This window comes from Pithys albifrons, chromosome 7 (assembly GCF_047495875.1).
Source record: "Pithys albifrons albifrons isolate INPA30051 chromosome 7, PitAlb_v1, whole genome shotgun sequence".
NCBI classification, from domain to species: domain Eukaryota; kingdom Metazoa; phylum Chordata; class Aves; order Passeriformes; family Thamnophilidae; genus Pithys; species Pithys albifrons.
Window position 1 is genome coordinate 43,570,553 of NC_092464.1, and position 24,900 is coordinate 43,595,452.

Genomic DNA, 24,900 nt, shown 5'->3' on the forward strand with positions numbered 1-24,900 from the left:
GGTTTGAGATGGCAGTTATGGACAGATCAAACCCGGTTCTCTTGAATGCTCTGAGAGTGTACAGGCCCAACAATTCAAACTGATTTAAGGTTGAACCTCCCTTAGTTCTGCCACTGCTCCACAGTGCACTAGTTCTAGGACTTCAGCAATAATGCCTTTTTTGAGACAGCTTTCTTCCCGGCTGGATCAGTCCCCCTGAGCTGGAATACCAGAGCTGACAGTGTCAGGGCTGGTGCAGAACTGAGTGTCAGGATAAGGACAGTCACCAAAGCCTGATTTTTATATCAGCTTGGACTACTGTGGTGCTGCACCCCTTCTCTGAATGCAGACTGCTGGTAGGGATGCTGCTTAGGGATGGAGTGAGAGGGTTAAATTTAAATGTTTTAAAAAACAGTGAAATATAATTTGACTGCCATAAACCAAAGTTCCTTAATTAGCATAATTGCACAGTGTCAAGACAGGGCTGAGCTAAGGTAATATGAAAATGTAGCTATGTTTCTTACATCTTAACATGCTCAGAATTATAAAATGAAATGAGTACTTATTTCCTCCAAGAAAACGGTATCATTTTTCTTCTTTTAAACTTGAACTGATTTTATATATATATATACACACACACATATGTATAAAAACATTCAAACTTCAGGTGGAATTGCCATGGCTTTTCCTCTGGAGAATTCTATTTGGAGATGAGGTGATTACTTCTGTCAGTTATCAGCTGAAGATCATGGATGGAAAGGATGTGGGGGAGGAGATATGCAACACAGGCTTTACAAATGATGGGCCATTTAAAGCGTGTAAATGAGAAGCTTCAGTATCAGCTCTCCCCTGTCCTGACTCCAATCATACAAGTACTCTGTACAGGATGATAAAAGCACTGGTGAGTTTTTGAATTCCAGATGAAAGAGAACAAATAATGAGATTAAATCAAATGAAAGTCCGTCTTACCAGAAACTAATTTTTTTCTCTTCTGTAAAAGCTAAATTATGCTCAGTGTATTGAGGATGGCTTGAATTATACCTAAAGCAAAGTAAGCAAATAGTTGAGAAGCCTGTTTTGACAGAAGGGTCAGAAATTAACCTTTTCTATCCCAAACTGAAGTGCTGTAGAAAGCTCAGTCCATATTAAAATGCTATCAATATTAATATTCAGAAAAAATATCTCTCATAATGTATAACTGAATTCTTCTGAGTTTAACAAAATTTGTAGTAGATTTCAACAGGCTTTAAACAAATGTGTCTTTTAAAGGATACTTTAAAAGAATCAGAGCAACAAGTACTTCAAGTGCTGTTATGGTCTGAAAAGTCACTTGAACAGAGTTCTGTGTAACAGATCTTCAATGTGAACCATGCAGTCACAGGTATTCTTGATATGTTTAAAATACATTTTACTGCTTCTGCTAGTGCTGTAGCACAAGGGAGTCGTTGAGATGAAGCTGAATTGATTGAGATTCTGAAGGCTAAACCAAACCTGAAGTTCAGCTTGCATATAAACATGCTGCAGCTTAAGGCCTATCTGTTTAATGCCATTAGACTGAATTCTTGCTTCTTTCCCTCCATCTGATTGATGGTCCTATCTAGAATGTAATGTATTTATTACTTTTTAAATTTCTCAAGCTTTCCAGGGGCCCAGGATTAATTCTTCTGAAGAAATAGAAAAGCAGCTAAAAGCAGCCTTTTGGGCTGCCTCTAGATTTATACAGAAGCTAAGTTTGTTTTTTTACAGCTGCCTATTAAAAAAACCCAACAAACCACAAAACAAAACAAACTAGTAAACAAAGCCCCCCAAATTAGTTCCTTTTATCAAACCACTACTTTTCAGCCCTGAAGGCCCACGAGAGCAGAGAAGGGCACTGAAAGCAGCAGTACCTATTCATGCACCCCATACCTGCTCCACTCTCTTGGCTGTGTCAGAATAACCACTGGTGACTTAGAGAAGTGTGTGCCCACTGATCTGCTGGGTTATTCCAGACTTGAATCAGTTCCCACATGGATTGAGGTGTGTGTGAGTTGGGAGTTGTTGCTCTGAGACAATCCAGTGGCTGCCCACTGCTGACAGCCACCCGCAGAAGGCAAAGTCAGACTTGGCCTCCATCAGACCTAAACTATGAGGCTTCTGTGGGCAGAAGGATGGGGAGGGGATGGGATGGTGGTGGGGTGGAAGGAATTCTTCTTTTGTTGGTGCGGAACACTGAGATGTGCTGTGTGGCATTTCAACCTGACATCACACCAAGAGAAGGAGAAAGGCTGGGGTGGGGAGGTTGCTTAAGTTGTCATTGAATGCTCTGCTCTCCCGTATGCAAAGCTCTTTCCAGAAGGTTCACTTGTTTTTATGAAGTGTTTTCAGAGAACATAAGGGAAAATTTTCCCCAAAATCTATCAGTATTGCACATCTTTCCAAGTGCTATTTTTTATAAAAGAGACTCTAACTGAAGTTTAAGGACTGTTTGGCCTTTCCTCATTGAATTAGTGTATGTTTTTCTGATTTGTATATGCATTTTCACTGGAATTATTCTGTTGGGACTAGACGTGTTTGCTCATTGGATATTCAAAGAAGCATTTGATTGCAAGACTTTTTTCAAGATTAAAAAATGCAAACCAAATATTTTAATTTGAGAGTACAACTGGCTACAACAGGTTACTGTAAGCAAAGCCTTTTTTAAATTTCAGACTTATCTTTGCAATCATATTCTAGTAACATGCTCTGGCTTGCCAAATAATGCTTTTGCCACAGACTTTAATGAGGTTTCCTAAAGATATTAAGGCTGTTCTAATACTCTTGTGGATCAAGCTCACGTTAAGGACAGGATTTTCAAAGAAACAATATTTAGCATCAGACGGAAATAACATACTTTGAGCATTGTTCATTAAACAGCGACTGTTTGCAGGTGTAGAGCATGGCAGAAACAGTAATATAATTTTTGAGGATGGATATAGTCCTGCTGTAGTGCTGGGGAGGCGCTTCCCAGCTGCCTGGCAGCGTCACAGGCATGCCAGACTGGCAGATGGATGCTAATGGAAAGAGATTAAGCCCCAGAGATGAAGCTTTTTAGTTGTTGCTATAGAGTAGGACTTGCTTTTGACTTTCTTCTCCTCTTTTGAGATATGTCTGCAGGATGTATGCAGGGTTTGTCAGAGATATTTAGATCTCCATTGTGGACAAGCTCAGTGTTCAGGAATTGCAAATCTTCTCCCCAAAACTTTTCACAGTGTAAAGAAGTCCAAACGTGGGTGTAAACAGTATTAGGACCTACAGGCTTTGTTTATTTCTTTATGAAAATATTTACCTAAGGTTTTCATATTTAGTAGTAACATGATATTGAAAGCGAGAGCTACTGTAACTAAGGTAACTAAATATTTTTCTTAATGACTTGTGCATCAGTTTTGTGTTGAAATTGTGACATTATAACTAGTGCCACAATTTCACAGAAGTACTACCTTGGAGAAGAGTCGCTGCTGCCTACTTGTAGTGGGACACTTCATGGAGTAACCAAGGAGATATTCAAGTAACATGGCCACTTATGGGACAGGTCAGAAATTATGCTGTAGGTATCCTCAAACAATTAACCTGCCTGTTGTCCTCTCAGTTTCCTGAATGCAAATACCTGGAGCCTGTACTTTGTTAGCACTTCTAACTCTTCTTTACGTCTCAAAATATGTTGACAGATCTGTATTATATTAGCACTCAAAGTTATCTTCAAGAGAGTCAAAAGAAAGGATGCTCTTTAACTTCTCCATGTTTAGCTGAGGAATTCAAAAGGCATACTATTATGGGTTGTGAGATTTAATTGAAATGTTAAAAATTTAGTTCTGTTAGATGCTGCTTATGAACTGACAAAGACGGAGTTTGGTTTCTTCTGATGGAGAAGGAAAAGGAAAACAAACCCTAGGTGACAGGTTGTTAATCCTGAGATGTCAGTGCAAGTGCATTTCTAGGACCCTGTTGTCATGCTCCTTTAGAAATGGGGTGTAAAACCTACAATTAGCATGTCTTCACTGGATTTTGACCTTGAAAGTTGAAAGGAATTTTGTTCTTACTAGTGCTGTGCATCATACCTTAAATTAGAATTTATTATCTTAGTGGAGGTTACTTTTATTTAAAAACTTCCCCAGCCCTAGAGCTCAGCACTGGAACTCGAGTTTCAAATAATATTCCCTTGGTGTCTAGATAAGCATAATTGAATTGGTAAAGCAGGTTTTTTCCCCCATGGAATTCAACTACTGATTAGGGCTGGTGATTCCATGACTGGCAGCTAAAGCCTGGGTTTAAAAGCAGTTCCCTGAAGTGGTTAAGATTTTGTATTGAGTAGATTTTTGGTTTTGGCTAACATTTATAAGACTGTTACAATTTGGTAGTGCAAAACCAACCCGACTACCAGCCTAGTCTGGCTGTATTCTAACTCTAATAGCGGCTACTTAAGGGTTTACGCTGAGACAGGGGAGATTCAGACTGGATATTAGAAAAAGATTTTTCGCTGTTAGGCTGGTCAGGCACGGGAATGGGTGGTGAAGTCGCCGTCTCTGGATGCCTTTGGGAGGCATCTGGACCTGCTGGGTGTGATGGTTTGATGGCTTGGGGATTACAGCGGCAGTGCTGGGCGGACAGTGGAGCCGGTGATCTCACAGGCCTCCTCCAGCCTCGCTGGTTGTGGTTCTACTCCGTGTGCGAGACACTGGTTTTCATGGGAGGGCAGCACTGAGCGGGCGGGTGTGCCGGGATGGTTTTCCCACGCCTGGAGGGCCGGGTTTGGCTCCCGCGGCTGCAGCCGGGCCCGGCGGGGCAAGGGCAGGGGCCGGGCCCCTCGGCACGGCACGAGAGGGCAGGGCACGGTCCCCGCGCCGGCCGCTCAACGCCGCCTCCCTCGCGGTCCCTGCGGCCTCCGCCCGGCCAGGACGCGAGGCGGGCACCGGGCGGCGTCTTCGGAGCTCCCCGCAGGGGGACCACGTTGAAACGCGTTTAGTTGCAGCGCGGCGAGGCCGCCGCGTCCTGAGGGGCTGCCGGGACGCGGGCGAAGCAGCTCCACCACAAGAGCAGCACGAAGCGGTGCGAGCTGTCCCGGCCCGGGTGTGTGTGTGGGCTCCGCCCGCCCTTCCGCCGCCGCGCCCCGCCCCGTCCGCCGCCGCTGCCGGGAAGGGAAGGGAAGCGGAGCGGAGCGGGATGCGGCCGCGCCAGTCCGCGGCCCCGAGGTGAGCGGCGCGGCCGGGCGGGGCCGGCAGGCGCTGCCGCTTCGCCCCTCTCCGCTCGCTGCCGCCTCCCCCGCCGCCTCCCCGCGGCCGCTGCAGCGCGGGCGGGGCCGGGGGCTGCGGGCGGGGGCACCCCGGGAGTCGCCGCTCGCCCCGCCGCGCCCTGCCTGCCGCCTGGCACCAGGGGTGCAGCTGAGCGGGGAACGGGGGTTACCCGGGGTGAGGGGTTATTTTTAGGTGCGGACGCCCCTCCCCGGGCGGGACGAGGCTGCTGGAGGTGCTGGTAGCGGGGGGAAGCGGCGGCGCTGCTGGAGTTGCGGGGGCTCATCCCCATCCTCGGGGGGCTCTGGTGCCCTGCGGGCTCCCCGGGGGCTTGTGCTGCTCCGCGCCGGGCAGCACACGGGCTCGGCTCTGGTGTTTTATAGTCTTATTTTTTATCATTTTTTTCCTCTTCCAGCGTTGGTTTCTCTTGCAGATGTTGCTGCAGGTGGGGGCAAAGGGAGCGCTGTGATTGCCTGGGATTTGGGGGCATTTCTCTCTTCACCTTTCCGCTCCCGCTCCAGCGCTGCTGTTGCTAAAGACTTTTGTAACTATCGACTCAAGTACAATTTCGATGGAAAATGAAGGTAAAGGGCTCATCAGAGTCACTGACTTCATTGGAGCTAAGAGGATTTTTGCATGCAATTTGGTGACAACTCCTACTGGTGCGTGTGTATGTTTTACCATTCCAGGGTTTGCCGGGTTGCTCTCGTGTTAATCTTGTGGTAGGAATTTTGATCTGCATTTTGTAGTTTAACAGTTGTAGGACCATTGCTTTTCTTTATTTGTGCTGCTGCTTGTTGAAATAATTATCAGAGAGATTTTATTCTCTCTCGACAGATACTCGAAACATCCATTGTGCATTTAGTGCTCTATGTGCATTAGTGTGATCTATGTGTCTGGAATAGAAATATTTTATTTAGATAGGAACCTCGAGCATTAGTTGCTTGGTATTTGCTTAGATTGTATGATTTTCTTAAATTTATATTTCAGGGTCAAACTGAGAAGCATTGGTTGCATTTTGTGTTGACTGTACTTACATGTTCTTGAAAACTACTAAAATTTGCTCTATTGGACAGTATTTATTTTAAAAAGTGGCACTTAAATTTTGAGTTCTGCTACTTGAAAGATGTGGTATCATGTTTTAAGCTCTATGTCCTGAAAGAAGTTGCTCTATTATGCTTTTTCCTTGTTGCCTAGTTTGGAAATGACTTAACTGGGGATTTATTTGTTTTTTCATGTTGGCCTTCAGTTTATGCTCTGGGAACCTGGGAAGCCCCTTTGGACTGTGACTTTGAGCTTCATTGACTTTTTTATATTTTTATTTTTTTAAATTTTTGTTTGTTTCCCTTTCTGTTTGATTCTGATTGTTGAAAAACTCTGAAATGTATTGGTTTTATTACTGTATATATAAGAAAACAACCATTGATTCCCACTCATGCTCCTTATGTCATCACTGTTCTTTGAATTGTATGGGGTTTTTGTAGGTGGCTACTGGATTTCCTTTGCTATAGGTAATTACATGAGATGTAGATGCTCCTTTTCCTCCCACCCTAGTTGGAAGAGAGAGAGGTCCTTTTTTGTTAGCTTGACTTGAATGAAGAACTGACTTGAATTTGTGGGGTAGACTGAGTTGTTTTCTATGGTTGGATATGGCTCTGTTTGGAAATGTGGTTGTCTTGAATGACTGAAAAGTTGTAGTAATTATGAAGTGGGTTGCCATGTGGAAAACTATGTAGGTTGTTATCATCTGGCATTTCAGAACTTTTTTCTAATTTTAAAATCATGTTAGAACATTTTAAATTCTAGTACATCTCTTCCAACTGAATATTTGTAATAAAGAGCATGGAACTTACTGGGAAGAAGGAATTCTCGAGTGTGGGGAGCACCTCTGGGAAGTTGGTCTTTGTTTCTCGAGGCTGCAGAGCTGATCGAAGTGGTGTCAGCGCCTTTGCATTTCATCCCTGTGTTGGAGGTTAAAGGGTTCTGAATGGGCAGCGCTGTGGGAGGGGGAAGGCAGCGGATATTCCACCTGGGGAGGGGGGAAAGGCAGCTGTCTGGGATCTGTGTGCCAAAGCAGAGGCTTCCAAAGCCTCATCATTCACTTACTAAATCAATAGTGTATCATAGATGCAGTTTGTAGTCAAGTAGCATGTGATAGTATGGCCCGTTCTAATTCTTCCAAATGCTGGTGGCACAAAGATGGAATAAATAAATTATGCATAAATATTAGTAATATTTGTAGGATAGAAATAACATAATAAAAGGTTTCTCTTGGGGAAAATACTTTAAAAGATGATCAGATGCATATTTCAAAGGCAGAAATAAAGGCTATGGTTTACTAAGGGCTTTCAAAGCAGGGCAGGCTTCTGGGGGTAGGAGAAAATAATGTATGATAAGAAGAGTGCACTGATTCTCCCCTCTTTCTACTTCTCCCCATCTCATAATTAGAGTTTCCAGACAGGTACATATATTTATACTGTGTACTGTCTGCTTTGGTGTTCTTGATATTTTTAAGCCCTTCTTTTTCTATCCATTTGACATTTTGAGGCACTGGACACTAGCAACTTTCATACTGGAACTTTTCAGCATCTTGAGAGGATCCTTAATGTATTTACTCCTGGTGATACCTGAATCATCTTTGTAATCTTGTAGAACAAAGATTGCAGTTAGAATATTTTTAAACTTTTTTTTTCAATGAGTTTGTTTGGAAGTTCTCTTCAGGTTTGGATATTGAGCAAGAAATGGCAGACTTTTTTTCTCTTCCTGTATTTGGATGAATATTGCAGATTGGGAAGTGATAAGGTGGTTAGGAAAACTAATGTTTTCCTGTGTTAATGCAGTACTCATAAGCTGCATTGTAGTTTACTGTCAGCTAATTAATGTGTTGTCATGAGATTTTGTGGTTCCCGTTTCTTACGTTGGGTTGATTGAACTTCCTCAAAAATTCATGTTCCTAATGGTGATGGGGAAGAGAGAATTTTCCATCATAGGAAGCCGTCTGCTTAATCATGGAATTTAGAAGAATGATGTTTGTATTTCTGTTCAGAAAGATGGAATTCTGTGACTTCTTTCCATAAGAGGTGCTTTCTCCTAAGGTGTAGGCTGTCAGGAGAACCTGGGCAGGCAGAACATAACTGAGTGCAAACTAAGCTTTGTGATTTTTGGATCCCTCCGTTGATGCCTCTGGGCCATTTGAAGTAGTTTTCTATAGTGTAGTCTGAAAGTTTGTCCTTTTTTTTATCAGCATCTTTTAGGCTGTTCTAATGAGCGTTGTCTCATAGAAGGCTGCCTTTTAGTAGAAAAATAACAAGTACAGTTTAGATTTCGTAGACTTTGAGCTTCTTTGAGGTCAAACTATGATTACAAACACAAGTCATTAAATAGGAGTACTGTTTTGTTATCAAGGCCTTGTGTAGTATTTATTTTCATATCATTAAGTGCCCAACAGAAGAGGTCAGAGTAACATTTTTTCACCTGTAAATCAAAAAGGTTTTCCCAAAGTCATGTAGAAGGTTAGTACAAAAACTCAGACAAGAATTGCTGCATGTTATAAAAACATCATGTGGCGATTCAGAAATCCTCCTTAATCCTCATTGTTGCGAGTCCTAGTTAATTTTACCTAATCTTCAGAGATGACTGTTAACTTCAGGCTATAGTCTGTCTACATCCTGTAGTAATTTCAGGATAATTTTGGTGATTGGATCAATAGGGAGATACAAGTAAAGAATTTTTTATTTCTTTGAAAAATATACTTTAGTTCTTCATACAATCCTGAGATGACAAATGAATAATTATTGGTTGTAATGTGCTTGAAGTGTAGTTGAATTTTCTAATGAGTTTCATGGGTGGGTTTTGGTGGTTTTTAGTTGTTGGTTTTTTTAATGATGAAAATGGGCTTAGTTGCTAAACCACCAGATTGAGGATCAGTGAGTAGATTTTGGTTTTTGGGGTCAGTGAGTCAGCACCCTGGACTGGCTCATCATGGATTAGGCAGCCCTGCTAACAAAGGGGTGGAGCACATGGACATGTAGCTGAGAGCAGGGGGAGAGATGCCTGAGGCAGCAGGAACTTGAAAACAAATTAACTAGTTCCAAAGTGGCATCATCAGTAGTTCATGAAGTAATATCCCAAATAATCAGAATGAAATTTGTGATGGCAAATGTTAGAAATTCTGAAATGGTGTTGGTGCTATCAGAGCAGGTCAAGGTCCTTTTGTCATGTAGGTCATTTCTTACCAAATTAATAGGTGAAACAAGAATTTTCATATTCAGTGATTAGTTTTTTACTACCTGCAGCTTGCAGAAAACTAGAAACCAGTATTTAACACCTTGGTAAAAATCACATCTGTTTAACTTGGAGATTAAGGTAAGTGAAGAGATTTTTTTTGTTTTGTAAAGTGCAATCTTCAATAAAGACCAGTTCTAGTAGATATCTTGGATATCTTCCTGTATTTTAACAGTGTTTTGATAACTTAAATAGCTCAGTCTTTTATTAGAAGTACATGTTTACTCTTTAAATGAACAGTCAGTGTCATCTTTTAATCTGGTTTGATGGAGCATTAGATAATTTTAGCCTTCTCTTTTTCCCCTTTTTTCCTCTGCAGGTAGTTTGGCAATGCAACTCTGTAATAACCTAGAAGTGATTTAACGAGGTGTCTGCTTGAGTTCCAGTGTTGCAGAGTGTGTTGGTTATTTTGCTGGCTTTGTAACTCCTTTGGGTGGAGAGTCAGTGGCACAGTCTCCTGGTCAGTCAGGAGAAACAGTGGTGTAAGGAAAACGCAGACAATTCTTAGGGCAGCTAATTTAATAAAAGATAAATATGTTTGCTTGCTTTTTTGAGAAGAGTGACAAATGAGCTGTGGTCTTGGGGTGCTGCTCTGTAAGACTGAATAAAGTGTTGTTTTACTGCTGGAGAGGTTCTGCTCTGAGCCTGTTCCTGCTGTGGTGTTGTGTTGTCTCTCCTGGGTGTTGAGTTTGTCTGCTGTGCAGCCCTGGCAGAGGGTCAGCCCAGCCCTTCCTTCCTCCCGCCTGGTCGGGCAGCTTTGTGTTGAATTAGAAAGTTGAATGAGTTCCTGAAGTGTCCAGTTAATGATGGAAATGGTGGGAGGCAGAGGAGAGACTTCCCCCTTTTAGCACAAACAGACTAATAGCTTGACTCGGTTCCTTGAGTAACCATGACTTCCATTCAGCAGCAATTCATCCATAGAGCAGGGTGGAGTTTTGCAAGAGTGGAGTAAGTTAATAAATAGATTTTTTTGGTTGCAACACCTTTTGATTTGGTCAAAGAGTTCAGGTGGTACCTAATGGACACTTGGTGATTAATGACATTTGCAGTGTGGTTTGTAGAAGCTGGAAGGAATGATGAAGTTACAGAGCAGAGAAGAGAGGGAAAATAAAATAATCAAGGTATAAATTTGGGACAACTATCTGTGTCTAGTAATTTGTTTTGTAAACATTCTACTCTAAACAATTGAAAGGGGTAAAATAGATAATGACTTAGCAGATGCAGCCTACAGAATCTTTTACAGAGGCTTTTAAAATATTTTTAAGTTATAAATTTTCTGCAGCACTTTTCCCCCTCTTGTGTAATTCACTAAAAAAAAAAAGCTTGGTGAATACAATGTTGCTGCTTTCTTGATACTAATAATATGAATGCTTATTACCATAAGTAATTATGCAGTGAGTTATGTTTGCATTTAAATTGACACTGATACTAGCTTGGTCCTGAGAACTGTTGTAAACTGTAAGTTCAGTATTTTTTAATTAGAAATTTATTTTGTCTTATTATGCAGTAACTGCATATCTGTCAAGGATATAACCAACTGTGGGGTCTTGGAGCTTCATTATTTTAAACAAAGACTGAGAAAATATTTCTGTTGGTGTCTGTGCTTAACAGAATTGTATGGCAGGTAAATTCTGCATGTCAGGGATCCATTAGTGGTGTATCACAAGGGGATAATGTGATTTATTAGTGTTTGCTGTTCAGGTGCCATCCTGGATTCTGAGCAGCTCAGCACTTGAGAGTGCTATGAGATACAAGCAGGCTGTTGGAGAGGAGCCATGCGATCTTGTTTCTAAGCTTAAATGTTCTCTTCTAGAAAGTTAGCAACTCTTTGGCAAGATAGATGACTGATATTTAGACCCAAAGTCTTTTGGCCTTTAGCTTCTAAAGGGCTTGGTGTGAATCAGGATTTAAGCTCAGGCATGTGCTGTTTGCAGTCAGACCAGGTGCTCTCTTCCTCAGGCAATGAATTTCTGAACTGACCCAGCGCTATTATACATAAACTTTGCTTTCATTGAGGCACTGCTATTGATTTGATAATTTTAGTGTGTCCTTACGATTTTGTGTCTTTCTGTTCTGCTGATCAATAAGTAATAACAAATGTGTGGAATGTTCAAGTAGACTTTTGCAGTGTTTAGGGAGCTTTTTTGAACAGGAAGGCTGGAAACTGAGTATTTTGGCTGATGAACTAGAGATGGGTCTGATGTGTTTGTCAATGCCTTCTTGGTAATGATGATGCCACCTTAAGGCTTTCAGCAACGAGGCTTAAAACTCATCATAGTACATCCTGCCCAGTATGCAGTAATGCACTAAATAGTACATCTTTTGTAGCAATTGAATATCAAATTTGAGTGTCTGGCATTCTTAAGTATTCTAAAATATTCTGCATTAAATGAGCTAAAGGAAGATAAAGTGGTTTTGGAGGTTTAGCTGGTTTTTTCCAATTACTCCTACAGTCCACAGCACTGCAGTCAGGTTAAGGTACCATTATTTTTGTGAAATGTTTTGTCTAGCTGGGGAGCAGGCAGTTGTCATTCACAAGGTTTGCAAGATGACCACATGATATATGCTATGATTACAGAAAATTGCCTGTCTTTTCTGTTGTGCTGGCAGCCTCAGTTGAACTAGATGTCCTACTTTCTGTATTTTAAATGGAAGAAGACATGGTGAAACTTCCTGAAGGAGTAAAATGTACTTCAGGTTGTGGAGACATGTTTCTCTGAGAAGGTTCTTTTTAGAAGGTATTTTTAGGACTTGAAAATTGTTCCTGAGCTTTATAGACTATTGTAGAGTTAATAAATTGCATGTTAAATGGAGCATCTTAGTCTTTATTACAGTGCCTGAAGTAGATGGGGTTGTGGATAGGTTGCTTAAATATTTTACGACTTCTAAGATTGGGCAAAGGCTGAGATTTAAAATGGTCAATGTCAGTATTGGAAGTCAGTTTCTCAGTTGATCAGAAGTGCTGGGATGTTGCGTATGGAGGAGGACAGTTCTGTATAATGGCTGTTTCCTGGCCATAGTGAAAGTCCTGAGCACTGCTGAAATGGTACTTGGATACAAGGCAGGTTTTTTCCAGGCTTAAAGGGCAGCTTAGCAGACTCTTCTCAGAATATGAGTATTTATATTTCTTTGGTTAATGGGTGGTATCTCTGTCAGATTGAATATTGCCCCTTTTCTGTAAAGTTTTACAAAATAGCACACAAAGACAAGGTGCTGAAACTGTGTGACCTCTCAGGATGGAAATTACTCTGCAAGGACAACTCATTAGTATTTCTCTTTCTGTCTTTTTTAAGTCTGAACTCTTCTGTGTGCACTTCTTTGATGTGGGGGCTCTTGCTAAAGTATTTTAACTAAAGTTCTATTGAATAGAAACAAATTCATTTTGAATATTAAAATATAGGGATGCTGCAGCCATTTCTCCCAGAGTGAAAAATCATCACTCTTTTCCAAGGGCGTCCATTCAAATAAAGGCAGTAGACAGTGACTTCAAAGCCCTCAAAAAGTATTTATTTTCCGGAGAAAACAGTGCCTGGTAGAAAACAAGAGGCTCATTACAGCATTTTAAGGGGCAGGAAGGGACAACTCTTTGCAGTGACAAGTAAAATACTCCTTTTGCAAATTGGTCATGGATGTTCATTTTGGATGAGTGTTGGCAGTTCTTGCTCAGAGAAAGCAGCATTATTTCCCACAGAGGTGTGCCAGAGTGTATTCTTTTGGATAATACACATATGGAGGGGGTAATGTTCAACATTAGGACAGGGAGGCTGGTGAAGGATCTGGAGCGTGTGTCCTCTGAGGAATGGGTGAGGGAGCTGGAGTTGACCCCCACCTTGAAAGGAGGTTGTAGCCGGGTGGGGATCGGGTGGGGGTCGGCCTCTTTTCCCAGGCAGCAGTGACAGGACGAGAGGACACAGCCTAAAGCTGCGCCAGGGGAGGTTTAGGTTGGACATTAGGAAACATTTCATCACAGAAGCAATGATTAGATATTGGAATGCCCAGGGAGGTTGTGCAGTCACTGTCCCTGGAGGTGCTTAAGGACAGACTGGATGTCTTAGTGCCATGGTCTAGTTGACGTGATGTTCAGTCATAGGTTGGACTCGATGATCCCAGAGGTCTTTTCCAACCCAACTGATCCTGTGATATCAAATGTGTGTTTGAAGATCCTTGATGTTACGTGGACTGTCTGCTTTAGCAGAACAACACATTTGTATTGTGTGCTCAGTGTATTTTGTAAGTTACACTTAGCAAGATGTAGAAATTGAAATGCACAGTTCAGTCACAATACCAATGTGATTCCCATTTCCAGTCTCTAAATATCAGCACCGTCGTGATGCTGAGCATCCCCCTTTCCAAAAAGGATCATATGGGTTGAAACCTCTGTGCTGTTCACTTGGAGATTTTGTCAGTGGTTCTGTGCATATGTTGACTGAGCAACATAAGGCAGACCAGCATGGGGGAGATGCCAACTCAGACATGAGCATTCTTTTGATAAAATCAGGGAGAGGCATTCACACCACCAGTTGGTCCACTCCACTGACTTAGTTGTTTATCCAAAGCAAAGGCCACCCTCCAGTCCCCATGGAGCTGAGGTGGTTACAGTCTGTGCAACAGCTGTGGTTAGTCATGCCCTGCATTGTTTCCTGAGCTTCATGGGCACTTCATCCTTGCCCATCTCCTCTGAGCCTTTTGTTACAGGCGTTTATTGGTCACCCATGGAACTTGAGTATTTATCATGTCTAAATTTACAGGATTTTCAGGTTCATTTGAGAAATTGCTAGTTGAGAATCAGTCACATTTGGTCTTTGTGATGGAATCATGTATTAGGTATGCACAACTTCATCAGTGCACTCTGTATAGGTGAAACTTTCTTCAATATTACTTACAATTTTTTGCACATAGTTAAAATATAGATAAATTAGTTCAAAAGCCAAGAATAAGACATTAAAAATTGGAATTTAGTTAATCAAGGTAAGTTTGTAGCCTGTCTGCAGTTAGTTTATGAACTTAATTGCACTGATTTTTATTTATTTTTATAAATCTCAATCTGCCACACTCTGCTGCTTCCACCTGCTTCTTCTGTGAGCATAACTGGTGAATTTCTGTGGAGATTTAACTCCTCTTAAAATCTGATTGAGTTTCATAGAGAAAATTGCATCATAGTCATAGCCATGTTGACTGTTGCTTGTTTCAGAGTGGTCTGAGAGCACTTTGTGTGCTCCTTTCTGCTTTAGCTCCACTTTTGAAATCCTGCTGTGCCTCCAGCGTTTGCTTCTGGCTGTGCAGTTGGTCCAGGGCTCACTGTACCTGAAGTGTTCTTAATGCCTTTTGTTTGGCTTGGGGTTTTGCTGTGTCTTGTCATCACTTGGCTATTGTTCCGTGGCTGGGGCCTGTACTGAAGCTCCAGGAGCACCTTGCCTTCTAGACAAACCAGAGAGGGAAAAGTGGCATAAACATGTAGTGAAATAGGTGTTTTTGAGGTAGCTGTTCGCTAGCAGTGCTGCGGAATCACGGCTGTGATGCTGAGCAATGATCTGTTGGAGAGCTTGAACGTGGACAGTGAGACAGTTAAAACATCTGACTCTGCAAAACCTCTATCCACCATGTTCTAATTTTGCACTGGATCTTCATATCTGATGGAACTGTCAGAAAAGAGGATTCCTTCCATTCTGGGTTGAGTCTTTTCCTTAAAGAGTCCTTTCACAGCCAAGAGCCTGCCTAGCAGGAACTGTTTCCAAAGTCCATGTGCAGACAGATGGAGACTCAAACCTCTGTCCCTACTTGACATCTGGTTGATGCCTAGCCCTGTGTGCTTTCAGGATTCCAGACAGTGCAGAGGAGGTAAATGCTTGGTATTTTATTATGTTACTGTGTGCACAGATGTCTACAGTAGCTGATCTGTCTGTCGTTGCCCCTCTGCACCTGCCATCCCGACTTCAAATTGTACTGAGCCGCAGAAGTACTTTTTAGGATCTGGGCTTTTTAAACATTTTAGTGTACATCACATACAGTTGGATCATACAGAAAATTCAGGAAATGGGAAACTTGTGTTAGTCTGTTTTGTGTTCAGTGAAATTGAGTGAAATACCTTTTTATCATGTTGTTGAACAGTACTTTTTTCAGTATGGGGAAGGTAGATTAGAAAAGTGAAAGTTAATTCTTTTGATGGGTGAGGAAGTGCTGATTCTTTTGGGATCCCAATAAGAAAGGCACAAACACTTGAAAGACAGATGACTAATAACTCAGAAAAGGTGATAGCAAGGTATAAAATCTTATGTCCTTTCTGTTGCTGGGAATCCTGGCATCATAACATGTATGGCTTTCAGTGGATCTCTGGTCAGGGCATCGCATGCTGTGGATCTTGTTTGGTCATTCTTCATTAGTGCTGTCACGGGGCTTTGCTCACAGTACAGGTTCATCCATCACTGACAGCAGTCGGGTCTGGATTGTGGGCTTTGAAGTGTCCCTTGGATAACATGCTGTAATATCCTTATCTCATTAATAAAGCTGCAGTCCTGAGCAAGGTGCATGGAATAGTTCAAGTGTAAAAGGCAGCGTACTGTGCATAAAATTAAGTGCACATTGATTAGTTACACATTGATTCTGTGGACAGTTGTTAATTTTGCTATTGATTAGACACAGCATGAGTCAGTAACGATCACATGGTATCTGTGATAGTCCTGTACCTGAGTGTGGGTCACTGGCTGCTCATCCAGCAGGAATCCTGCAGGTGGATCATGGCAAACAAAGTGAAAGGCGTTTGTAGTGCTTGAGTTGGCTTGAAAGGGGTTCAGTTTTACAGAGACTGATGGGGCAGATTCAGGCAGACTTAGCAAGCCAGTCAGATGGATCCAAAGATCCAGAAGAAAGAATCTCAAAGCAAGAGTCAGAATTTTTCTCAGTACCTCAATGTGAATGTCATTGTTGCATGAACATCTTAGTTTTTTTTACTGTTCTCTATTGTTTCTTTACTACCTTTGTATTTTGCACTTTTAGGTCAGTTGAATAGCTTTATGTAACATTTTCAGGGCTTTATAGTAGCTAATTAGCCAAAGTGTTTTGGTCACCAGTGTGTCTAAAAATAGATTTTACTGTAAGAGTGTTCTAAATTTTTAGTCTGCTCTCAGTGAATGTAGGTCCTGCCATTTGCATTCTTTGAGCAAGAAGGTCTAAAATTTCCCCTTAAAAATGGTTGTGAAAGTATCTCGATGTCAGCGAGCCCTGGTGATTGATAATGGACTCACCCTTCTAACCTGAGAAAAACAATGGTAGAGGTGAGCTGGTGGTCATGGCAGAAGGAGGGTAGGCAGGCTCCTGTAGCGTCTGAGGAAGAAGAAACAGTAACACATTACTGTTAACTAATTAACTATATTTTTCTTCAGAGGAAACAGAAGGGAACTCTGGATTTCTGGTAGTGTAAGCCTTCCAGACGAATTTGTATTCATTTTCATAAACATACTTTGGTCACAGTTCCGTGGTTATGTGATTGATGCATATTTCCTGGCCTAGAAATGATGGTGTGTACATTGGAAGGGGCCCAAGAAAAGCCCTTCCTGAGACAGCTCTTTATTTTTGTTAGTTATCACCCTGCTGCTTTGTTCCTGGGTAGAGTCAGCTGCAGGTGGGGAATGGAAACCACAGTCACAGCTCCAGGAGCTGCAGTGCTCAGGTACTGCTGCCTGTCTGATATCTGGCTTGGGCCAGGATCATTTCTCAGCCCACATTTTCTCTATTGATGTAAAAACTTGGCCTGCAGTGAAGTGCTGAACTATTTTAGGGCATCAGCTGATGAATGCTGGAAAATTAATTGCAGCATAGGATGGGAAGACATCTTGCTGTATGTGGGTTGTCTCCTCTAGTATGTAATGCTGTGGCTTTGGGAATAGCTTCTGTTGGAGACCTTCAAAGGCGTTTCAAAGCCCAGATCTGTGGTGTGCAGGTCTGAGCAGCACTGCACAGGACTGTAGAGAGCACTTGCCAACAGTATTGAATAAGTAATTTTTCTCCTTTTTGGAAATAATGCACAGTAAAAGCAGAATCATTGGCTTGAATACAGTTATTGTGGTCCAGCAGATAGCAAGCAGGTCTGGTTTTTTGGACTCAAATCTGTTGGTGTAACCCACTTTATATTTTGTGAAGGGAACAGTGATTGGTTTCTCATTGGCTGAGCAATTGAATTTAATTTGCGGCAAAGTGTTAGATATTTTGAATTGTTCTTTTCTGAACTACAAGTGTAGTTTAATGTTCATAGATTGTAGAGGGTTTTTAGAAGTTAGATGAGGATCCATCCAGAACTGTCATACAATATGTAATTTCACTCTGTTGAAAGGAGCTGGCTATAAAAAACGTCTTCTGAGCCTTTATCTTTCTGATGCTATACCAGATTTTCTCTGCAGATTTTTTTCACTGCATATAATACAATGTTCTTCATTAAAGTGGGAGATAATATGAACGAAACACAGTGAAAAGAATGGCTTTTTGAGTGTCTCAAAAAGCTTATCAAAGTAAGCTTTGTTGTAGCACAGTAGTTCTCCACTAATGAAGATTTATTTGGAAAAAAATCCAATCTCTGAGAGTGCCTTAACATTTCTGTTTAAGGATATTTAAATTCTTAAAATATCCTTAAAAATCATGTTATTAAACTTCCTGAAGTCCTAATGGATGATATTACTGAAACTATCAGTTATGTCTTTTTTTGAAGTTATTTGTGGTTAGCAGTGATAGTATTTGGTAAAGGGAAAAAGGTTTTTGTCAGCACTAAAATTTGTGATGGCTGTCAGTTCGTTTCTGCCTGCTCTTACTGGGAAAGGTTGGTTGCTCAGCATTTTTGTGGAGATTGTGGAGTCATCTTGCTCAAAGTCAGATGTTGTGGGTTTGTTTTGGAATAGCATTAGACTTAATGTTTGGGAGCTACAGAGAAAATCATGTGTGTGGCATGATGGGCAAGTCACTAATGGGTGCAGTGAGACAAGGAGCAGGCAGAGAAAATGTCACTCCAGCTTCTCATCTAATAAACAAGAATCAGAAACTCTGGGGTTTCATTAAATATCAAAGCAGTGCTGAGCTGTGCAGTCAGTGTTGCTGTTGCACTCCTTCTGCAGTTCACAAAATTTTGCCTTCCTAAAAATTACAGGAAAACAAAACTTTTTATAGCATTGACTTGGAGCTTTTGTACCGTAGTCAAGTTTTATGACTTCACTTGCATCTGTGCTCGTTTGAGGTTTTCCTAATGGTGTTTTTGCTTTCTTTGTGTACAAAAAAATGTAAATGGGCCTTCTCGAAGAGCCTCCTACTTCACTAATGAGGAGAAAGTAGGAGCAGGGAGTGAAATTTATCTGGAGGGATTACTTTCTGACCAGATATTGATGATAATGAGCTAAAGGATTGTTGAATTATTTAACTGTTAGAATCTTGGTCAGCACTGAATATATTGTTAGAGAAATTAAGTCTTCTGAGTTGCATGTCCAGTGTTTTCCTTTATTATTGCAGATGGTAACTGCATGAAAATAAGCTGAATTGTAGATTATTTCTGTAAGTGCAATGTTTATAAAAAACTACTTGGTATTTTATTAATACTGAATTGCTCTGGTGTACATCATTTGAAATGAAATGTTGGTGCTCTCCTTCCCTTCAGTCTCTGGTTCTGTTTCCAGGTTGCACGTCTTGAGAAAATCCCTGATGGTGACAATGAGACAATGATTCCTGTACTGTCTTCAAAAAAAGCAAGTGAATTGCCAGTGGATGAAGTAGCAAGTATTCTACAAGTAAGTAATTTTTACATCTCTTAAGGATGTGCTGATGTTACAAACAGGAGGTTTGATATTTCATAAGGACAGATCTTGTTGTTGAAAGTTGATGCATTATCATCCATTTTGATAATTAGCTATTGTCTGCTTCTAAAAGCAAGTAGATTTTTAAATTGTTTCTTGAAATGCTCTAATCTCTTAATATTTGCAAAAAAAAAAGCAAACTTCTGGAGGGTGATTGAGATTCGACTGGAAAATATTTGCATTTCTCTATGCTGTGAAGATTGCTATTTGTTAATAAAAATCCTGGAGTCAGTCTTGCTATAGAATTCTGTCCTGGCTTTTTTTTTTATTACTTCCATTTCTTGAAGGAATCCTTAATGTCCCTAATTTATTTTGGTAGCCTCCATTTTAAGCAGAGAAGATTGAGAAAGCTGCCCACTGACAGATTTATGAACCGTGGGATCTGGGTTAATTTTCCTGATAGATGGTCTTTTTTTATCTTCTGTGTGCCGGACTGCTCGGGGAGTACACTGTGATAAATGTTGGTCTCTGACAGCTCCAGACTTTGAAGCTGTTGCTGTCATTTGGCTGAGCAAGTGAACTCCTGACATAATGCTCAAGAGTCTGAAGGATGCCCACAGTTTGGTCTGTTGTGCACCTTTCTGCAGGGAAGATGAGCAGTCATTTAGTGATGTGAAGCAACATCTGCTTCTGTAGTTTTTAGGTGAATTTTGGTTTAATCTCTTTTATACTGCTAAGTGGAGTTTTAAACTAGTAGTCTGTTAGCTTTTACTGTCATACAAACATTCAGTACCAAGCTTGTTTTTCTGATGTTGCCCAAATTTTTATAAACTTAAGTTGTGTATTTTGGTGTTGGAATTTATATTGAAGTCCAGCTTTTCAGTGTAATTGCTGACTGTTTTGTTCTTTGCATATTTTAATAGGCTAATCTTCAGAATGGCTTGAAAAACTGTGAAGTTTGTCATAGACGGGCATTCCATGGGTGGAATGAATTTGATATTAGCGAAGATGAGCCACTGTGGAAAAAGTATATATCCCAGGTGAAGATTTTTGTCCTTTCTGCTTTTTAGTTTTAATACTTTCCACTAATTTTGCTTTTTGTTTTCATTTATGTAGCTTTTGTGTGTATTAACACATTTTGATAAGAGTGGGAAAAGTCCAGCAGAATGGGAATTTGCAATTCCTGTAATTCATATACAATATACCTGTTGAAAAGGCTGTCCCAGTGCTTTGACTTGTTCTTGAGTGTATGTTCATAGCAAGCCAAAGGGTGCTGTTCAAGGGTGCTGTTCATAAGTAGCCCGAGGGCTAGAAAAGCTTCCCTGTAGTCAGACTTGGTCCTGAATTGTATTAAGATTGGAGAACAATGCATGTGACTGTTGGTAAATATTTAAATGGAATATGAAATATGAATAACTTGATAGACAAAGGGACTTTTGAAAAGCAAAATGGCTGCCTGTGAACTGAGGGCAGAGGTGGGACCAGCCTTGATTCTGGTGTTAAGCAGAACGGGCAAGAGTTGTGTGAATTATTTTCCTATCAGTGTGATATATCTCAGATACATATATACATACCTGAGATATATATCTCTGAAAGTGTCTCTGCTTTCTCTCCTGCCTGCTCCTCCCACCCCTCAGCTACGAAGATATTCACAGAAGATTTTTCTAATGAATTTGTAACTGTGCATTTTAGTCAGTGTTTCAGTGCAACTTTGAAGTGATGGATGGTTGACTTGGGAGTGACTAAAAAGATATTCAGTGTTCTGCTGCTGATGGGAACATCATCCCATACCAGCTGTACTCTGGCATTAGTGCTTTATTTTCCCATGTGTGGGGTCAATCAGTCAGATGCATCAGAACACTTGTAAGGCTTATTTTCCAGGTCTGTTTTAGATGGGATTTATTAAGATACACATTTACTTTAAATGTGCTTATCAGATGTGCTGTTATCTCAAAGACATTTTGAAGGTATTTCAAGCTTCTTTTTGTATGTTTAAATACAATCATAATAGATTATTATTTTTGCATTTAAAATGTAAGAATCATTCTTTTCCTGTTACATATTGAATACAGTCTATTCATGGTCTTTGATATTTAAAAGAAAATGCCTCAAGTAAACATTTGAACTGTAGAGAGATTTTCTTTGCACTGGTAGGTTATAAATATTTTAATAATGGAATAATATGCTTCAAAAATAGAACTGATGCGCTTTGAGGGGTAGATAAAATGGCCTTTCTGTCAAGAGGGTGGCTGAATTACTGTTCTGTTTCGTTTCAGTTTAAAAACCCCCTTATTATGCTTCTCCTGGCGTCTGCAGTCATCAGTGTTGTAATGCATCAGTTTGATGATGCCGTCAGTATCACTGTGGTAAGCAACCAGAATTGTCTTCCTTGGGAGCACTTCAGAGTGTGTGACCACAGGTGTGCTCAGCATCACATGAAACCCACTGTGGGGTGGGATCACTTGGTTACAGTTAATGAATTTGATTTGTATCTGTTAGTTTGTGACTGGATTTGGGGTTTTTTCTTTTTCTTGATTGATAGCAGCAATACACATCAAAAAACCTCAACAAATAGTTTTCTGACGGCTTCTTGCATCTTTGCTATTGGTTAAAATGCCTGTCTTTAGCCTTCTGTTCAAAGGAGCAATTTTTCCCGTATTCTTATGTAATTTTAATCAAATGGTAACCAACATAAGCCTTCTGCAAATTTACTTGAAAGATGTAATCTTTTAAAACATGAAAAAGAAAGAAGTGGAACCTGAGCTCTCCGGAAATCACAGAAGAAAGAGAAGCTGAAAAAATATTTTTTTTGTGAAATTTTGCAGTTAAATAGGGTGCTAAACTAGTGAGCCGAATGTAGTGCTCATAAGCATTTGTCATTGTCATTGGCACAGAGAGGAAAATTGTAATCCCTTTGACCTTCTTGGGGTGATAGGTGGTAACTGAGTGTCTTGATTTCTATGAGGAAGTTCTGGCTCGTTTTTTTGCTCATCTTACCCCCTCACTTCCTGTGTTGAGTTTTACTTTTGTGCATAACTCAAGGTAACTGGAGGTTTGCTCCTAACCCCTCTAATTTTTTATAAAGGGTAGTTGTATTTGGAAGGTAAACTATTTGGCTTCTTAAAGAAGAAACTTGCAATTTTGAGTTTGAGTGTAGTGTTAGTTCGGAATAGTCTGTTGTGTTCCTAAGTTGGATGTAGGTAAATTAACTGTTGTTGCTGAAAATTGAGTAATTTCTGTGTTCTGTGTTGCAGCCTGAGAAGGAATCTTTTAATGGCCTTGTAACACTGGTAAACATGCCTTAAAATATGGAGAAAAAAGCATGACGGAGTTAAAGTTATCAGTTGTGGGGTTTTTTTAACTTCTGGCTGATCCCTGCCATTTAGTGGTGTTGTTACTATTATTAATGCCCACTTTATCACTGAGTGAATGTTTGTTTTACTTGATTTTGAGATGATAGTGCAACTTTTCTGTGACTATATATTTGTGTTCAGAGCTTTAGGAACACAACTAATTTGTTGTTAAACATCAGTGACATGTATTGCTTTTGGTGGCAATGCTGGCTTGAGCTGCTTTTGCCTTCCTTTTAGCTCTGCTGGTACAAAGTTATTGTAAAACCTTCTGTTCTGGACTGGGAACTGGTGAAGATTAAAAGAAAATAAAGTGATTACATACTTCTTTCCATTGACATGAGGCTAGGGATGCAAAGCTGTGTCAGGCAGCATGATCTGCAGAATGTGACGTTGCCTCCAAATGAAACACGTGTAGCTGTGGTCGAAATATTTCATGGAAAGGTGGAATATGTATGTAGTTATTTCCTAATCCTCACCTGGTGAGGCTAATGTTAGTATCAAAAATAAGGCAGATTTACTGGATTTATGTGGATTTATTTAAGAGTTCAAGAGCTTTCGTTTGCAAAATAGTATCATTGTGGTTATTTGTAGGAGTTTCTGTGTGTACTTGAAAGGCTCAGTGAATGGATGATTTCACTTCTGTAAGAAATCAGTGTAACAACTCAGTTAACGAAAGAAAACTCATTGAGAATGTACTGAAGGAGAAGATGAGATTTACTCTACAATAAATTGATCATTATTTCCTGTTAGATTTAATTAATTTGTTCACTTTTACATCATAGGCTTAGAACCCCCTATGATGTTTATGTTGAAGTCTTGGAACCAGAATTGTACTTGATATAGGGGGGCTAAGAAGGGTTGATATTGAGGCCTTAGTACTTCTCTTGAATTATTCCTAATGAGCAATTATTTTATCTTTTTTGTTTGACTCTCTGGCATCTTGCCTGTTTCGGGTGTGCCCAGTGTCCTGTCTCGCTCCTTCGGTGTCTTGGGCAGAGTTTCTGAGGCGCTCATCCCTCTTTTGTTCTTCTTGCTAGGATGTTTTATGGTTCCAGACTGGTCCTTCAGCTTGCTCCCTCATATCTAGTCTTCAGCTGGTTCTTAGTCTTTCTGTTACCTGGTTATTTGAATGAACTCACATCTGTGATGCAGTTCACACACCTTTGTTCTGTTCACAGAGAACACCAGTGAGCTTTTCTGTTTGTGCCATGGATCTTTCCACTGCTGTCTCTGGGTCACCGTTTAGAAACAGGAAGCAGAAGTTTTTTGTTTCCTATCTAGTTATTAATCTTATTTTTAGCAAAATCAGGTTATTGCGTCCTTGGACATGACTGAAGCAGGTGTAAATAGATAATAGCATTGCTTTTGGAGCAGCCCCCAGGGATACTGAGTGATTTGAGCAGGAGAAAGTTTGTTTCCAAATCATCTTATTAATATCTAGTAACAACTATGAGCAAAACCAAATACGATTGCTTACTTTCTTGGTCATTTGTGATTCTTTTATCTCACCTGGTTTTGTTCTCTTGCAGGCAATAGTCATTGTTGTTACAGTTGCTTTCGTTCAGGTAAGACAGCTGTTGTCCAAAGGAGAGTATTGCTTTTATGAAACTCTTATTATTAAGACTGAAGTACTTGTCTTGACACATTGTGCTGTGCGTGATTGAGTGATGTGCTTTCATCCAAGTCTTTGGCCTTTTCTGAAGTGCATGATTTGTCCTGCTTCAACCACATTGACTTCTGTGCATCTGTATCAGTATTATACTCAGCTGTAAGAGCTCTTGTAAAGCAGCCCTTGGAATAAACAGAAGCACTTAAGTATTTAACTTCATGTAAACGATTTTGAAAATGTAGCTCTTGCTTCAATTTTCTGCAGAAATGGAAAAAAAAATTGTCTAAGTAGTTTCCCAAGTCATAAAAAAGTTGGTTTTGTTCTGTAATTACACAATTTTAGTCAGGATGTGCCTGAACCAAAATTGCTTTGTGCTTGTGCTTTATGTCTTTAATTACCTGAATTCTGTACTCCATTTACTGAGCTAGAGATGAGTTGTGTTACCTTAGTTTTCCAGGGGCTAACAGCATGAACACAGTATTTTTGGTGCTAACTTGCTAAACTGTAGAATTCAATCATGTGTCTAATCCCGAGTTTGGAATCATTACTGCAAGTATTACAAATAACTGAAGATCATGAAGGAAAATGGATGTAGGCAAATCTTTAAATTTTTCAGTGTTTGGACCCTATTTGCTTTGTAAATTGTCTAATAGAGAACTGTT

General features: G+C 40.4%; 1 protein-coding gene across 6 annotated transcripts in view; it reads left to right on the plus strand.

Moving 5' to 3' along the window:
- The window catches only part of ATP2C1 (ATPase secretory pathway Ca2+ transporting 1), a 61,937-nt gene that overhangs the window by 12,814 nt on the left and 24,223 nt on the right, over nt 1-24,900 (plus strand). For 2 of the 6 annotated variants that reach the window (XM_071561204.1, XM_071561209.1), the window contains exons 2-5: nt 19,160-19,270; nt 20,200-20,316; nt 21,553-21,642; nt 24,159-24,194. In XM_071561204.1, coding sequence (XP_071417305.1) covers nt 19,160-19,270; nt 20,200-20,316; nt 21,553-21,642; nt 24,159-24,194 — 354 coding nt within the window. Of the gene's footprint in view, nt 1-5,110; nt 5,187-5,640; nt 5,888-19,159; nt 19,271-20,199; nt 20,317-21,552; nt 21,643-24,158; nt 24,195-24,900 lie in introns of those variants that run through there. The other 4 variants (XM_071561205.1, XM_071561206.1, XM_071561208.1 and 1 more) reach the window with 4 other exon arrangements.